Here is a 17643-nt window from a genome sequence, read left to right as displayed (position 1 = left end):
ATGCTTTTGATAGTGTATCTAAAAAGTGTTCACCAAAGTCAGGCCACCTAGAATTTCTTTTGTTTGTCTAGGAGTTTAATAGTTTTGTTTTTTACATGTAGGTCTTTGATCTATTTTGAGTTAATTTTTGTTAAAGATGTAAACCATGCATACTTCTAAAGAGTGCATACTACTCTGCAGTCACGGGCTGCAATGTTCTGTATATGTCAGTTATGTCAAATTGATAGATATTATTCAAGTCTTCTATATCCTTGCTGATTTTCTGTTTACTTTTATCAGTTAATAAGGGTGAGGTACTGAGTTACTTAGCTGTTACTGCTGGATTGTCTATTGTTCCTTTCAATTCTGTCAGTTTTCCTTCATTTGTTTTAAGGCTATATTGTTAGGTGTTTATACATTAATAATTATTATATCTTCCTAATGTCACTCTTTGTCATTATGACATGTCTCTGGTCTCTAATAATATTGTCTTAAAGTCTATTTTATTTGATATTAATATACCATTCTCTCTTATAGTTCTCTGTATAGTATATGCCTTTTCTCATCCTTTTACTTTCAACCTATTTGTGTCTGACTCTAAGGTGTGTCTCTTATAGAAAGTATGTGGTTGGATCTGCTCTTTTATCCAGTCTGACACTCTCTGCCTTTTAGACTTGCAGTGCCTTTTTGTTCTCTTTTCCATATATTCTGTTCCTGTTTATTTTGTTCCTCTGTTTCCTCCATGACTGCCTTCTTTTGTATTGAATAAATATTTTTAGTGTACTGTTTGAATTTTTATGTTGATTTTTTAAAAATCTATGTTTTTGTAGTTGTTGGTGGTTGCTCTAGGGATTACAATCTGCATATTAATTTGCCAGAATCTACTTCAAATTCATACTAAATTCTGGTAAAACATGTAAGTTTTACTGCAATATACTCCATTCTTTCTCCCTCCTTTGTGCTATTGTCATATATAATATCTATATGATATAGTGTGTTAAAAGCATAAATATGTTTACTATGGGTATGTTGAAATATATTTATATATATAGTAAACCCCAAAATGCAATGTCATAGTTATTGCTATAAAAATGCTTTCATCTTTCAAGGAAGTTAAAAGAAGAAATGAGTAAAAACACATTTACAGAATTTTTTATATTAACCCACATAATTACTATTTTTGGTGTTCCTTATTTCTTCTTGTGGCTTCAAGTCTTCAACTAGCATCACTTTCTTTCAGCCTGAAAAGACTTCCTTGACTCTTTCTTATACTCTAGGCCTACTAGCAATGAATTTTCTGGTTTTGTTTACCTGGGAATGTCTTAAGTATATCATCATTTTTGAAGGATAAATTTGATGCATATGAAGTTCTTGATTGACAGCATTTTTTTTTTTTTGCCCACTATTTTGTGTTTGTCTTTCAACTCTCTTCTAACCTCCACTGGTTTTGATTAGTGATTTTTCTCTTGCTGTTTTAAAGATTTTTTTCTTTGACTCTGGCTTAGACTAGTTTTTATACATCTAGGTGTTGATCTCTTAATTTTTGCTACTGCTAGTTCATTGAGCTTCTTGAATGTGTTGATTAATATTTTTCACCAGATGTGGTAAGCTTCTCTTTTCTTTCCCAGAATTCCCATTGTGTGTATGCTGGTATGCTTGATGCTGTTGTCCAGGTCTCTGAAACTCTGTTCGTTTTTCTTCCATCTTTTTTCTCTGTCATTAAGATAGGGTAATTTCTGCTTTCAGGGTCATTCATTCTTTTTCCTGCCATCTGAAAACTGCTGTTGAAGTGCTCTAGAGAATTTTTCATTTCAGTTACTGCACTCTTCAACTCCAGGATTTTAATCTCCTTATGGGGAATCTCTCATTGTTGCCATCATTATCTTTCTTTGTCTATTATTTCCTTTAATTCTGTAAATTTATATATAATAACTACTTTGAAATTTCTGTCTGCTACATCCACTATCTGGGATACTCAGAGACAGTTTCTATTGGCCGCTTTTTTTCTTGAGTATGAGTCACAGTTCCCTGTTTCTTTGTATGTCTTGTAACTTTTTGTTGAAACCTGGACATTTTAGATAATATAGTAGTTCTGGATTCTGATATCCCTAAGAGTTTTGTTCTTTTGTTTTTTCAAATTGAGTAATATTTGACAGTTAAAAATTGTATATATTTAAGGTATACAGTTTGATTTGATACACATTGTGAAATAATCACTACAATCAAGTGAATTAACATATTCTGTCATTACTTTTATTTGTTGTTTCTTTGCTTAGTAACATGCTTGCTAAATCTGTGAAATCTCTCTTACCTGTGAAATCTCTCTTCCCTGTGATTTGTAACCATTGATGTCTCTACTCATTTTTGAAATTTGTTTATTTTTAAGTCTGCTTTCCCAGAGTTTTTCCTTTTAACTACATGGCTTATGAGATAGCCAGTGATTGAACAGAGATTATTCTTAACCACCTTAACTCAGTATGGTTTCTACCTACTGTCAGTGGATTTATGTGTGGGTAAGTAGTGCATTCAAAGTTCAGTCTGTTTTCAAGTCTTTCCCATGTTTTACATTCCACTGGGCCCTGTCACCTCTGCTCTTGGCATGCACAGCCTCATAGTCAGCCAGGAGTGTGTAACTGGTTGGACCCTCTTAGTCTTTGCTATAAATGTATACAAACTCAGCCAGGAATAAACTTGCCCCTGTCGTGACCACAAGCTTGTGCTAGTAGAGCTTTTGGCCCTCCTCACTTGCCCATCTCTGAGATAGTCAACTCCCCTGGTACCACCATTGTGCATGGGTGTTACCCACTGCTCCAAATCTAGTGAGCCTCTTCCTACTGCAGCAGAAAAGTTGCTTATTCTCTTAACCTGCTCCACTCTGATACAACATCTGCTTCAACCAGGGTAGGAGGATAAGAGTGGCCCCAGGTCAGAATGCCAAGATTTCCACTGTTCTTATCCTAGTTCATCTGGTTTTTTTTATATAAATGCTTCTCAGATTATTGTGTCTTTTTTTTTTCTTAAGCCTCAAAAAAATTTTAATGAATTTTGTCAGCTTTATAGTTGCTTTTTTTTGGTATCATTAATATACAATTACATGAGCAACATTGTGGTTACTAGATTCCCCCCATTGTCAAGTCCCCACCACATATCCCATTACAGTCACCATCCATCAGCATAGTAAGATGCTATAGAATCACTACTTGTCTTCTCTGTGCTATACTGCCTTCCTTGTGCCCCCCCACCACCACATTATGTGTGCTAATCATAATGCCCCTTATTCCCCTTATCCCTTCCCTTCCCACCCATCCTCCACGGTCCCTTTCCCTTTGGTAACTCTTAGTCCATTCTTGGGTTCTGTGAGTCTGCTGCTGTTTTGTTTCTTCAGTTTTTGTTTGTTAATTACTTCATTTGGCTATAACAAGAAATCACACCTGTCCCATCCATTTGTTTTTAAGTTAGCTATGTGTTTTTATTAATGTGGGTTTCTTGTAGCCAGCATATAGTTGAATCTTGCTTTTTTATGTTGAAAATTCCTGTCTTTAAAGCAGTACCTTTACACCTCTTATATTCAATGTACTTTCAATGTGGATGGATTAAATTCTTCCATCTTGATGTTTTCTATTTGTTCCATCTCTTCTTTATTCCTTTTTCCCTCTTTCTCTGTCTGTGTTAGCATTAATGGAGTCTTTTGATAATCCAGTTTTTATCTACACTATTGGTTTATTATTTAAATTTAAAAAATTTGTTTTGTGGTTGCCCTGGGGTTTATAATACACATCTTAAATTAATCACCACTTCACATATAGTATAGCGTTTTTATCACAGGAAGGTTTTTAAACTCCAATTTCCTTGTCATATTTTGTGCTATTGTTATTATACTTTTTTTTTTTACATATGCTATAAACCTACAATACTTTGCTATTTTTGTTTTAGACTAGGGGCAGCAAACTTTCTGTAAAGGTCCTAATAGTAAGTATTTTAGGCATTGTAGGCCATCTGGTCTTTGTCTCAACTACTCAAATCTTGTTGTAGTATGAAATCAGCCATAGACAATACATAAAAGAATGGGTGTTACTGTGTTCCCATATAACTTTACTTACAAAAACAGGAAGTGGGTGAGATTTGGCCCTTGAGCTATACTTTGGTGACCCCTGCCTTAGACAATCAATTATTTAGAGCTAAGAATAAGAAAAGTGGTATTTCATATTTATCTTTATTTATCTTTATTCTCACCATTTCTGAAGATCTTCATTTCTTTATATAGATCCAAGTTCTATTTGATATTTCTTTTTGCCTGAAGATCTCTCTCTAACATTTCTTGTAGCATTATCTTTTGATAGTGCGTTCTTTCAGCCTTTGTTGGTCTGAAAAATACTTTATTTTGCCTTAATTTTTAAAAGATAATTCTTACCTTTGTTCTGTATGTAACGTATCTCTTTTCTTAGGCTGCCTTTTCTCTTTTTTAAAGTTAAGATGTAATTTACAGTAAAATTTACCCATTTTAGTGTGGAGTTCTGAGAGTTAATGTACCTGTACGATTGTGCTATCATCCTAACAATCAAGATATAAAATAGTTCCATCATTCCCAAAATTCCTCCTATTTCCCTTTGTAGTCATTTTCACCCACCTCAACCTCTGTCATTGATCTGTTTTCTGTCCCTATAGTTTTGCCTTTCCTAGCATGTTATTTAAATGGAATCATATAGTATGTAGCCTTTTGAGTTGGAGTTCTTCCACTTAGCAAAATGCATCTGAGATTCATCTGTGTGGTGGTATCAGTAGTTTGTTGCTTCTTATTGCTGATCAGTATTCCATCTTATGACTCTATCATAGTTTTTCTCTCAGGCCACCATAAAAGCAGTTCTGTGACTATAACAATGTATGGCAGGATTGTATTCTGAAAGGCTTAATAAAATTTATAGTAAAACCAGCAGTGTCTGAACATGTAAGTTTCATAGTATCCTGTTCAACACTGTGCATTACTTTGTTTTTCTTCAAAATGGAATTGTCTTTTATTCTGCTCACAAAAATAGTACATGCTCATTCAAAAACTGTAGAACAGTCTCTTCTAGGCTGCCAGTTTCAGTCCCTTGTATAATATAATTTTGTGTCTCCCAGGCCTCTGATCTGAAACCTAAACGTAGTCCATTTTCGCCCTTTTAGAGTGTGGCCCCTAGCACTGAACAAAATACTCCAGGTATGAAAAGGATCTTCTGCCTTTCTCTGCATACTATGTTTCTTTTAATATAGCCCAAGTCTGAAGTAGCTTTTGGCAGCCCTATGCAGTTGAAATGGAATCATTGAAATTTGAATTTGAATTGAATTCATAGTGAATCATCTAAAATCTTTAAGTCTTTTTTACATGTGCTGATTGTTAAACCACACCTTCCTCATTCAGTATTTCTCCACATAGTTTTTTGAACCTTCATGTAAGACTGTACAGTCATCTGTAGTTCAGTGTCACATATAGCCTGGGATTCTAACTTGTTGAGCCTTTTTTTGACCTCCATGATTAACATACTATGAGTGACCTCATTCAAGTAATAAAAAAATGCTTAATAGGAACAGAATCCAGATTGAGAACCAGAGCTCATGCCATACATATCCCAGTCACCAGACCACAGAACCCTTGCTGTCTGTTAAGAACATTTAAAAATTTTAATTTCTATTTAGTATTTTTTTGGGTTTGGTGATTGCCATCTTATGTATAATTGTGAGAGCTAATGTTCAATATTGTAAAATTTATTGAGACTCTTTTTGGTACCTTTTTAATAGCACCATGTTTTATTACATTTATCAGTAATGCTGTGTTTATTATGTTATCTTATATATTACCACTGTGTATAGTTATCAGTACTACAGTACTTATTTAAAATGTTTAACATTTTTTCTGAGGCTTTAAACCACATTGTAGACCATACTTCCCAAACATACATACAGTAGCAATGACCCTTTACAGAGGTATGTCTGTATAAATACAGATATTTACAGAGGTAAATATCACACTACAGAAGGGAGATTCAAAATTCTTATTTTAAGACCTGCTCCAAACCTAAATGGTATAGCAGTGTCATGGCTGCTGCTTATTTAGACTACATGAAATCAACAAAGAGGAACTGCTAGCTGGGTAGTTAATGTCCAAAACCAGAATAAATATATCTGTAAATAAAGAAGATAAAATAAATTTCATCATAGCATCCACTGTTTTCTTTGGATGTGGTCATAAACAGTAGTAGATAAGTAAATTAGTAAAACCACTGTATCAGGCAATGTTCCATAGTAATACAATATGAAAATATAGGACAAGGCATGAATAACTACGGAGAGGAAACAAGACTCATAAGGGGCACATAAACAAAAGGTAAGACTTATTTGGAAGTCTGGTTCAAGGACCAGAAGAAGGCTAACATTAATGCGGTGGCTAAATAGGCTTTATCTTTCTGCTGTTCTTTCCATTTCCTGCCAATATACTGGAAGAGACTGAAACAATATCCAGGCAGCCCCACACATTAAAAGCGGTAGATGGAAATGAAAAAAAAAAAGTTCCCAGATATGAACATAACTCCCTTTGGTTAGACAACTAAGCCATTCTTTAGCAAATTGAAGCCAAGCCTCCTCCAACTTGCAGTAAATTTTGGCAAGAAGCTACCATTGTGTGGCTTCTTTGTTTTGGCTGTAGTTTATCCCTCCTTTTGATTTGATAATGCTCCTTGATTCTTACTCCTTCGAAGATGAGGACAAGACACAGGTCATTGAGGCAAATGCTGTAGATTCAAATAGAAAGTGGGTAGAAAGACATTAACTATCCCTAGCCAGAGTCTTTTTCCTAGGCCTATACAAATAAATATGTATGTAATAACATTTGTAACTCTTTCTAATTAATTTTGCACACTTCTACCAGAATCTTTATTAAGTCAGTTCAAGTTATATGATTTCTGCTCAGAATGTTTGGTTTTTCCATATTGCTTCCCAGATTCAGGTTTGAGTGCCTCAGTTTGACATAAAGATCTCGAAAGTCTTTATATCCTCCTCTCCCAGTGCTTGCATGTTTTCAGCTCTAGGCCAAATTGAACTGCTTCCTTTACTTTACCACCTCCAAGCCTTTGCTTATGCTGTTCTATGTGAAAGCTGTCTTCTTCATTGCAACCTGCCGAAAGCTTACCATCTTTTAAGATTTTGATTTTTCATTTGTTCAACAAATATTTGAGTGGCTACCTTGAGTTCTAGGCATTGATCTAGTAGGTGAGCTTCTGGGTGAGCCTTTAGCAAAATATAAAATCTTTATGCTCAAGGAATTTGCTTTCTAATAAGTAGTTCACCCCACTAGAATATGTCTATTTCAAACTATTTCCTTTATCATCTTTTTACTTTGTCTAGATTGATATGATACATCTTTATCCAAGTCATTATGACGAAAAAGAAAAAGGTAAGATATTTGAGGGGATCACTGTGGCTAGGCAGAGAACATTCCAAAATGTTGTAATTTTAAAAATATGTGTCCTAAATATAGAAAGAGGCAATAAAACCAAAGACAGGTATGAAACAGTGATATGGACTTGAATAAATAGTGTCAGAATGTATAACAGGATAAACAGAGGCTTCTGAGGTGAGGGACATGAAGGATAATTATAAATACAGGAAGTTATATTCAGAGCAAAAGCAGTAATAAGTAGACATAATCAGCTTCTCATGCCAACTAAGGTCATGCTAATGTATGACAGAGCAGAACTATGTAACACCTACTTTGCTTCCATATTTCCCATCAAGAAGAAAGCATTAATTGGACAATGATAGAACAAAGGAGTAGCTAAAATCCTAGAGAGAAGATACTGTAAGTGCAGTTAGCTGATCAGGGTGCACTGTGTTCTGGTGCTTGTCTTCTTAGCCCTATTCTATCCCTCCACGCCCTCCCCAGTCCAGGGAACTGAAAGAACATGTAGGTGAAATTACTGAACCATTATCTTTAATGAGCTGTGGAGAACCGAAGAGGTGCCAGAAGCTTAGACATAGAAAAAAGTATTCCATTAAAAAGGGGAGAGATGGGGAGGAAAGGGGGCAAGTGAAAGGGGAGATGATTCCAAAATGTGCATCACTGCAACATTCCATTCATTGGTTCCAATTCTTTGTTCCTACAGAGCTTGCTCCCTTTTAAAATGTGTATAGACTATTATTGTGTCTCCAGCAAACTAAATATTTTCAAGATAAGCCCACAGAAAATCTCAGGTAAGGTGCTACAAAAGAAAAAAGAAAGATGCTACAGTGTTCAGACCTTGACCTCTATCTTATTAAATATCACCTCAGTTGACTTATCTCCTACCAAAGAACCCTGGACAACTAGCTCCTCATTAAAGATTGTTCATTGACCTTAAAAAAAGACATAGAACATTGCTAATTATCAGGGAAATGCAAATTAAAACCACAATGAGATACCCCTCACACCAGTTTGGATGGCCAACATAGAAAAGAATAGGAACAATGAATGCTGGCGAGGATGCAGAGAAAGGGGAACCCTCCTACACTGTTGGTGGGAATGTAAACTAGTTTAGCCATTGTGGAAAGCAGTATGGAGGTTCCTCAAAAACTAAAAATAAAAATACCATTTGACCCAGGAATTCTACTCCTAGGAATTTACCCTAAGAATGCAGGAGCCCAGTTTGAAAAAGACATATGGACCCCTGTTTATCACAGCATTATTTACGACAGCCAAGAAATGGAAGCAACCTAAGTGTCCATCAGTAGATGAATGGATAAAGAAGATGTGGTACATATACACAATGGAGTATTATTCAGCCATAAGAAGAAAACAAATCCTATCATTTGCAACATGGATGGAGCTAGAGGGTATTATGCTCAGTGAAATAAGCCAGGTGGAGAAAGACAAGTACCAAACGATTTCACTCATCTGTGGAGCATAAGAACAAAGCAAAAACTGAAGGAACAAAACAGCAGCAGACTCACAGAACCTAAGAATAGACTAACAGATGGGCAGAGGATATGAAGAGACAGTTCTCCAAAGAAGAAATTCAGATGGCCAATAGACACATGAAAAGATGCTCCACATCACTAATCATCAGGGAAATGCAAATTAAAACCACAATGAGATATCACCTCACACCAGTAAGGATGGCCAGTATCGAAAAGACTAAGAACAACGGATGCTGGCCAGGATGCGGAGAAAGGGGAACCCTCCTGCACTGCTGGTGGGAATGTAAGCTAGCTCAACCATTGTGGAAAGCAATATGGAGGTTCCTCAAAAAACTAAAAGTAGAAACACCATTTGACCCTGGAATCCCACTCCTTGGAATATACCCAAAGAATACAACTTCTCAGATTCAAAAAGACATATACACCCCTATGTTTATCACCACACTTTTTACAATAGCCAAGATTTGGAAGCAACCTAAGTGTCCATCAGTAGATGAATGGATAAAGAAGATGTGGTACATATATACAATGGAATACTATTCAGCCATAAGAAAGAAACAAATCCTACCATTTGCAACAACATGGATGGAGCTGGAGGACATTATGCTCAGTGAAATAAGCCAGGTGGAGAAAGACAAATGCCAAGTGATTTCCCTCATTTGTGGAGTATAACAATGACGCAAAACTGAAGGAACAAAATGGTAGCAGACTCTGAGACTCCAAAAATGAACTAGTGGTTACCAAAGGGGACGGTGTGGGAGGGAGGGAGAAGGGGACTGAGGGGTATTATGTTTAGGACACATGATGTGGGGGATCACGGGGAGAACCATGTATCACAGAGAAGGGACATAGTGGATCTCTGGCAACTTGCTGCACTGATGGACAGTGACTGCATTGGGGTATGGGTGGGGACTTGATAATATGGGTAAATGTAGTAACCACATTGTTTTTTCATGTGAAACCTTCATAAGAGTGTATATCAATCATACCTTAATAAAAAAATTTAAAAAAAAAGAAAACTATGCCCTTAGTAAAATATTTACCATCTAATATTATGTATGTAAGCTGCTGGAGAAACATTAAATTTGCAAGGAACAACTATCAAAAAAAAAAGGAATGGACTAACAGTGGCCAAAGGGAAAGGGACCCAGGGGTGGGGAGGGTGGGAAGGGAGAGAGAAGGGGAATAAGAGGCATTACGATTAGCACACATAACATAGGGGGCTGCACAGGGAAGGTAGTATAGCACAGAGAAGACAAGTAGTGACTCTATAGTGTCTTACTATGCTGATGGACAGTGACTGTGATGGGGTATGTGGTGGGGACTTGATAATGGGGGGAATCTAGTAACCACCATGTTGCTCATGTAATTGTATATGAATGATACCAAAATTAAAAATTAAAAAATTAAAATTAAAAAAAAAAAGAAACCTTAATTAGCCCCTTTAGGCTATACCTAGTACAGGGAGAGCCTCCCTCTCTGGAAAAAAAAGACATAGACTTGTATTAATCAAATTTGCTGATGATAAAATGTTAGAAGGAATATCTAACATGATGGATGACAGATTCAACATTAAAAATGATCTCAACAGACTTGAAAGATGGTCTGAAACCACAATGACATTTACAAGCAATAAATATCAAGTCCTGCATTTAGATTAAAAAACAATCAGCTATGTAAGGACAGGATGTGGGAGAACCAACTCTACAGCAGTTCAGTGGGGGCTTGCATTGATACTAAGGGCAGAAAGTGGAAGCAGTAATCTCAGGCACAGTACTTGGCACTGGCCACTCTGTTTCTGCAAGACTGTTCTGAGTGCATGTTTAAGAAGGTATCTGTGGACTGAATAGAGTGACCCAAAGGTCATTTTCTGGAAACCTTCTCATGTAAAGAAGTCTTGAAATAGATAGGAGTTTTTATGCGGGAGATGAGGTGATGTAGGGGTACACATCTTTCTCCTAATATTGAGTGGCTGCTGAATAGATACAGGATTAAATCTATTTTTGTGAGGTCCATGTGGTCAGAACTGAGGCCAATGGGGAGAAGTTGTTGGGAGGTAGAGTTGGTTTGATATAAAGAACTTTCTATAAAATCCCGTTAATGGTAATTTCATTGAGCGACAACTCATTGAGCAATAGAGCAGGCAATGGAAGAGCTAAGCACATTTCATGCAGTTAGTTCCCACAGCAACTTTGTTGAATGGGTACTTTTTGGTCCCATTTTATTAGATAAGGAAATTTGTTTAGCAAAATTGATTTTTTCAATGTTCTGTGCTAGATGGTAGCCAAACAGCTATTCTTAATTGAGATCTGAGTGGTCTAAAAGCCTGTGCTCATAACCACTATGCTGTCTGGCAAAGAAGTGAATTTTCCATTACTGTATATGTTTACGCCAAACTGGAAAGATCCTCTTTCATAACTCAGACTCAATTCTTAGAATTCACCGAAGTGTAGAGGAGCAATGTGGGATAATGGGAAAAGATCACAGACTTGGGAATTAGTTCAGGGATGGAAAATGTTATGCATTTGCCATATGATCTTGGGGAAGTCGCTCAACTTCTCTGAGCCTCATTTTCCTCAACTATAAAATAAGGACACTAATACCTACCACAGGGGGTTAATGGGAGGATTGATATATGTGAGCAGCATAGCTTATGTATGTAGTATGTATTTGGTTCATATCAGGGGCTCAACAAATAATTGCTGTGATTGTGCAAAAATTCTTTATTACCTTAACAATTATGATCTTTGGACTTAGCCCACCATCATTTTAACTTGTATGTTTTCCTCTGTATTTTTTAACATTAGGGCCAATTTATCTCTAGAACAGTCTTGCTAATACCCCAATTAGAGCAGGATCTTTGGTTGCTAGGCTTAATTTTGTTTACAGTTTTGTACAGATCACATGTGTATGTTTACATTTTATAGTTTTTCTGTTCTCTCCCTTACTGACAGCAAGGAGGAGGCACCTCCTAAGTTGCTACTGTTGGCTTGGAAACCAACATAAAAATCAATAGGCCTTCAGGGGAGGTCAAAGGGCTTCCTGTTACTAAAACACATAGGCATTAATACATGGAATTTAGAACTATTTGGGTGACCTGTAGGCTGTTTGATTATTTTCCCTTGTTTCTTGGCTGTCCAAGGAGTTGAAATTAAGTAAGTGAGATGCATCTGGGTGTGACACTATTTTTGCTCTTGAGGAATTTTATGACCTAGTAGAAAAAACGAAACATCATGAGTGATTTAAAGCCTAGGATTTAGAAGCATTGTACTCATAGCATCATGTGATGTTACAGTGCCTACCATTTGTTGAGTGCCTGTTTACCACGTACAAAGTGTTACCCTAGTTGCTTTCCATGTGGCTTCTTTTTTAATCTTCAAAACAATCCTATGAAAGAGGTATTAAATCATCCTCATTTTGTACGTAAGAATGCCGAGTTATTGAGAATGAGATCAGACAAACTTGCTTAGCTTGCCCAGAGTTTTACACTCAGTGGGTGTCATATCTAAAGACCTAGTTCTTTCCATCACACTGGCAGAGATGAACCATAGTCATGGAAAAGAACTATGTAGAAGAATTATTAATTGAGCTGAGCCTAAAAGCACAGGCAAGCGTTTGGTGGGATGGGGTGGCTTGGTCAGGAGGGGTAGAAGAAGGAATTCCTAGTTGGGAGGATAGTGTGAGCGAAGTGGGCCTGATAGTTGCTGTTGGGCAGATGGGGTGCAGACAGTGACGTAACTGCTTGAGCAAAGAGAAGGGTACATCTTGAGGAGGAATAAGAAGTAAGGTCAGAGAACTAACTTATGGCCATATCATCTCTTAACAAGCCAGGGAAAGGAATTTGGAGATGATGCTGTAAGAAGCGATTATAGTTTTATATTTATTGTATTTCATATTTACTGGAACAGGGTATTGACATGTTAAGAGCTGTGTTGTTTGGATGATTGGTAAAACGGTAGCCAGAGATGGACATACCATTTTAGGAGACTGGTATAGTTTTCTAATGATGAGCTTATGAAAGTCTGGGCTGGGGTGGAGACAGTAAAAGATAGAGCAAGTTTGAGAGACATTTTCAAGGAAGAAATAATGGAACTTGACAGATTGGGTATTGGAATAAAGGAAAGGGAAAGAGCTATAGAATCGCTTGCTTGGGGGAGCAGAATAATGGCAGAATTGTGACAGCTAGTAGAAGTCATTTTGGTATAGCACCATTATAGTGTGCCTTCTGATCATGGAGGACAACACTTAGGAAGGTGGTGCTGGGATGGGGTGGGGTGGGGAGTGTGGCAGGGAAGGGTAGGGGCAGGTGTCTTTCAAAGTTTGCTCTGTTTTCCTAACTTGATTTGCCCTGGGGCCATTGTGTGCAGTATTACAGTCATGGCAAATGCTTCTCTGCTGATGTGCTTAAACAGGGATCTGTTTAAAGGGCAAGCTAACAACCTTGGGTGGGAAATGGGGGGATTATGAATCTTCATATTATTGTTTTACTCTTTATGCCAAAGACAAATTCATCCTTCTGGGTCTGTATCTTTAAACAGAGCAAATACTAATATGAATTTATGGTACTCCTGTTGGAAATGGCTACCCTAATTTAGAAGCCATTAACCTTCATGTTGGTAAAATAATGTTCTTAACTGAGCATGTGAAATCTGTGCTGAACAGCTGCAGTCTTTCTGGAACACTAATTTAAAAAGTGCTGGTTGTACTTTTTGAAAATCAAAAGCATGGGGGGGTGGGATGAAGTCACCTGAGCAATTTTCTATAATTACAACTCTAAAGGCCTTTTCTTTGTCTTCTTCAGGCTGACTTAAAATACATACACCATGATTTTTTTTACTTTTCTTTATAGACTGTTGGCACTTGTTTTTATTGCAGTTCCCCAGGAAGGCTATGCCTTTTTGTTCCTTTCCTAGTTTATTTGAAACCTTGTATCTCTGAGGACTTTGGAAGCCCCAAAACAAAGCTGGCTATCTACCTGAAGACTTCTAAGTTATGAGTGACCTTCTGAAGGTATGTCTACATGTTTTGGATCTGAACTCTAGGGTGGCACTGGAAACCCCCAAAGGCCTTGACAGCCTAGAAAACGAACTAGGGAAACATTAGAGCATCACATAACCTTCTGTATGTGGGTTAGGTGCCTCAGGGCCATCCTGGGCAGCAAATACTGGAATTAGACAGAACTGGCATTCTTGCCCAGGGCCAACCCACACTGGGAATTTACTAATGCATTCTGATAATTAAGGCAGGTTTGCCACTAATGTTCCCTGAAGGAAGGTGAATAGGGAATAATATTGTTTCAAAGTGTGCCTTTTAACTCCAGTAATTAAATTTGGGGATTTAATTCCAGAGGAATGGAAAGGGTTTTAAAGAAGACTTCATGAGGGAGGATTAGTACCTGCCATAGTTAAGTAGTTCCATCAGAGTTGGACACATATTAAAAATATTTGTTCAGTGTTTCCAATAAGCTAATTGAAAATAATTCTGAACTTTAGCTTGTTTTACATGTAGAATAAAATTGCTGGCTTTCCAAAATTATTCATGAAGTAGTGCTTTGTCACAGTGATGTTAAACATGAAGTAGTATAATATGTCTGCCTTACTATTTTAAGTCATTCATTTTTCTTTTTATTTTTTTCCGTAGGTAACAAAAATTCTTCACCTAGAAGAGAATTTGGAGCTTGCATTTTCTTTAATGTTGATAGCTCTTTCATGTTACCAAAAGCAGAGGTATTTTTCTCAGGGAGGTTAAAATTATCAAGTTATCTCGGTATCATGCTATCTGTTCTTTTCATTCCTAGTAACAGAAACAATACTTTGTCTTCCTGAAGCTAGTTGAAGAGAGCGTGGGGTTACATACAGGGCCTTGGGTCATAGAAATGAAGGTCATTTGTTTCAGAAGATAAAATAGCGCCTCTAAAACAAGCGACAGGGAACACAAAATGCACTTAGTAATCTTGTTGCTCCAAAATGAGCAAACGTTTTGGGAGAGCAAGTTCTTGCTGGACATCACTAAATAAGAATGAGTTGATGTCACACTTGGCAAGAAGGAACTCTTAAATTTTTTTTTTCCATACAAATAGTACAACATGGCGGGGAGGAGGGAGTGCGGGCAAAGGGTGAAGAGTTATGGGGAAAAATAAGCTAGAGAAGGAATGTGCGAGTGAGTTGCTTGCTACAAAAGAATTACTATGATAAAAAGCTATGTTTGTTTTGTCAGGAGGAATCTGAGTTGGAACGTGAACTGACGGGGGAGAGATGTTTACCGGGCTCCTCCCACACGCCCTGCGAGGCTGTAGTGCCCTGATTCCCGTGGAGGGTGGTTGTGTAACCGTCTTGACTTGTTTTCAGGAAAGAATGGCCTCTGGAGCTCTTTTGGCTCAAAGGGGTGCTGCATCTTCCTAAGTGAAGAAGTCCCTGAAACAGTGATGTCAAACTCAAAAACATAGTCGTTTTAATTAGCATTTCCCAAACCTGGAGGTAACCCTGTAGACTGCAGAGTGTGCGCCACCATCAGCCTCCCCCCTTTACAGAATTCTGTGCAACTTTGGGAATTTGGGCGACCGAATGGACGATTTTACATACTTCTAAAAGCCAGGATGTCAAGATTAGCCAAATATTTACTGAAATTAGCTGGAATTATCAGAACCGTTGAGTGTCTATGGCCCAGAGTTTCATAGCAAGTGTGGGAGAGCTCGGGGGTCTGGGATCCTGCTGGCCCTTTGGATGGGCCAGTCTTCATTGCGCAGCACTGCCCTGTGTATCAGAGGATTATTAGCATCCCTTTCCACTAAATACCAGCAGTGCCCCCCATTTCTGTGATAGCCAGAGGGGGCCTCATTCTTCTACCCCATTCTCCCAATGCCACAGGGGTCACAGCTAAAACCAATATGTGCTTTACAGTATTACTAAGAAGCACGGTTTTGTTACTGTTTGCTTGCCATACAGGTCTTGGAAAGCCTTAGGAAGTTGTGCATTTATAAAATAGGTTTCATTCAGAATAGATTTCATGAAAACACTATTGGGAAAAGAAGTTTGGAAAGATGGATGGCAGGAAAGGACATTGCCAGGAAAGAAAAGAATGAGGTGGAAATGGCTTCTCATTAGCCCATTCTTTCTCCCCCAGATCTCCAGTTCTGGGGGTGCTTCCTGTTTCTTGGAGAAGTAGCACATGTACAGCCCAAGAGTAGAGACAGGGGTAGGAGGTAAGGTAGGTGAAATAACAGGACAGGGATATGGGGGAAGAGGCATGCATGAAGAAAACACCTGGATTGGGATATAGAGAGAAGACATGGAGATAATGGTTGGTGATAACAAAGAAATTGGAGATCGTACATGGCATTGTCAAGCTTACAACAGTGATATTTCTGGGACAGTTTTGTGTATCACAGATCTAGAACTTACAGGGGAAAAACTCAACTGAGATGATTAAATCTGTTAAAGACCTTCACATATCCCATTATAATTACTGTCCCTTTGCAGGTTTGAGTTTTTAAGCCTCAGCTTTGAAAGACTCTGTGCCCTTCTAGGTACTTAGCCAGCAATTTAGGTGTACTGTTAGCTGTTGCTTTCATTATGGCTTCTTGGTCTCAACAGCCATTTTCTTTAGACTTCATTAACTGCGTCACAAACTGAAAGTGTCCCATTTTGCCATCATCTGGACTTTCTGAAAATAATACAGTGCTTTGCTGGAAATAAGCATTAACATTAGCCAAATATTAGCATACAAATTAACCAAATTAAATGCTATTAAATGACATGTGCAAACAGAGGGAAGTTTGGGAAATATGAATAAAATCTCACTCATCTTCATTATCAATCACTGCGTAGCTTGTAACCTTGGTTTTACACCAAGGCTTAATTAATTAGGTATAAGAACATTTCTTCTAATGCCTCCCAAACCTTTTACATTAGGTGTGAAGACATTCAGTTGCATGCATGCATATCACTAGGTTTTTAGCCTTCTCACTAGTTTTTTATTCAGTGCAAGTGTTGGTTTTTGTGACAAGGTATCTTTTAGAGCCACTGGTGTGTTGCACCTTCCCTAATTGTCTAGTCTTGCTAACTTGTAGCCTGGGTAGAAATTACCTTGCTAAAGAGAGTACATGTTTCCCTAAACGTCTCTCAAGGCAGCTGACGGTGCAGTGAATACGCAGAAATGGGCTTCCATCAGGTTTGCAAAGGGGTCTCACACCTAGAAGAGTTTAAGAATGGAGATGGAGATGGAGTTTAAGAATAGAGAGCCTTGCCCACAGTAGACATTGACAGCTGTCACCTAAAATTTTTTTTCATTTCGAATGTCTCCGCATATAGCCGAAATAATAAAACACCTGAGTCTTCACTTGCCAAGTTTTCCACATTTTAATATTTTGCCATATTTGTTTCAGACCTTTCTTTTTTTTTTTTTTTTTTGCCTGCAGAGAAAAACATTTCAAATAAACCTGAAGCTTCCTTTTCCTTGCCACCTTTCGTAACTCCCTAATATTCCTTCTCCCTTCCTCACTGCAGGGAATCTTTGATCTGACTGGTGTTCATCATGACCATGCATTTTTCATGGCTTTATTTTTTATTACATACTTATGTATCTCTAAACAATATCTAATATTCTTTTGTGTGTTTTCACATTATATAAATTGCATTCTACTGTATGTAGCCTTCATTCTGTAACTTTCTTTTTTGTTTTGTTTTTTTTGGCTCATGTTTTTGAGATTTATCCATGTTGATACATTTCACTGCTATATAG

At 37.5% G+C, this 17643-nt stretch overlaps 1 protein-coding gene across 4 annotated transcripts in view; it reads left to right on the top strand.

The window, feature by feature from the left end:
* BORCS5 (BLOC-1 related complex subunit 5) overlaps positions 1 to 17643 on the top strand; it is a 94249-nt gene that overhangs the window by 20533 nt on the left and 56073 nt on the right. The window contains exons 2-3 of one of the 4 annotated variants that reach the window (XM_073222755.1): positions 7357 to 7405; positions 8115 to 8202. The exons of the other annotated variants lie outside the window; for them this stretch is intronic. Coding sequence (XP_073078856.1) covers positions 7388 to 7405; positions 8115 to 8202 — 106 coding nt within the window. The 5' untranslated portion in view covers positions 7357 to 7387. The remainder of the gene's footprint in view (positions 1 to 7356; positions 7406 to 8114; positions 8203 to 17643) is intronic. 4 annotated transcript variants of the gene reach the window in all.

The sequence above is a fragment of the Manis javanica genome, chromosome 15 (assembly GCF_040802235.1).
Source record: "Manis javanica isolate MJ-LG chromosome 15, MJ_LKY, whole genome shotgun sequence".
NCBI classification, from domain to species: domain Eukaryota; kingdom Metazoa; phylum Chordata; class Mammalia; order Pholidota; family Manidae; genus Manis; species Manis javanica.
The sequence above is the reverse complement of the archived record's forward strand: the minus strand, read 5'-3'. Positions and strand labels throughout refer to the sequence as shown.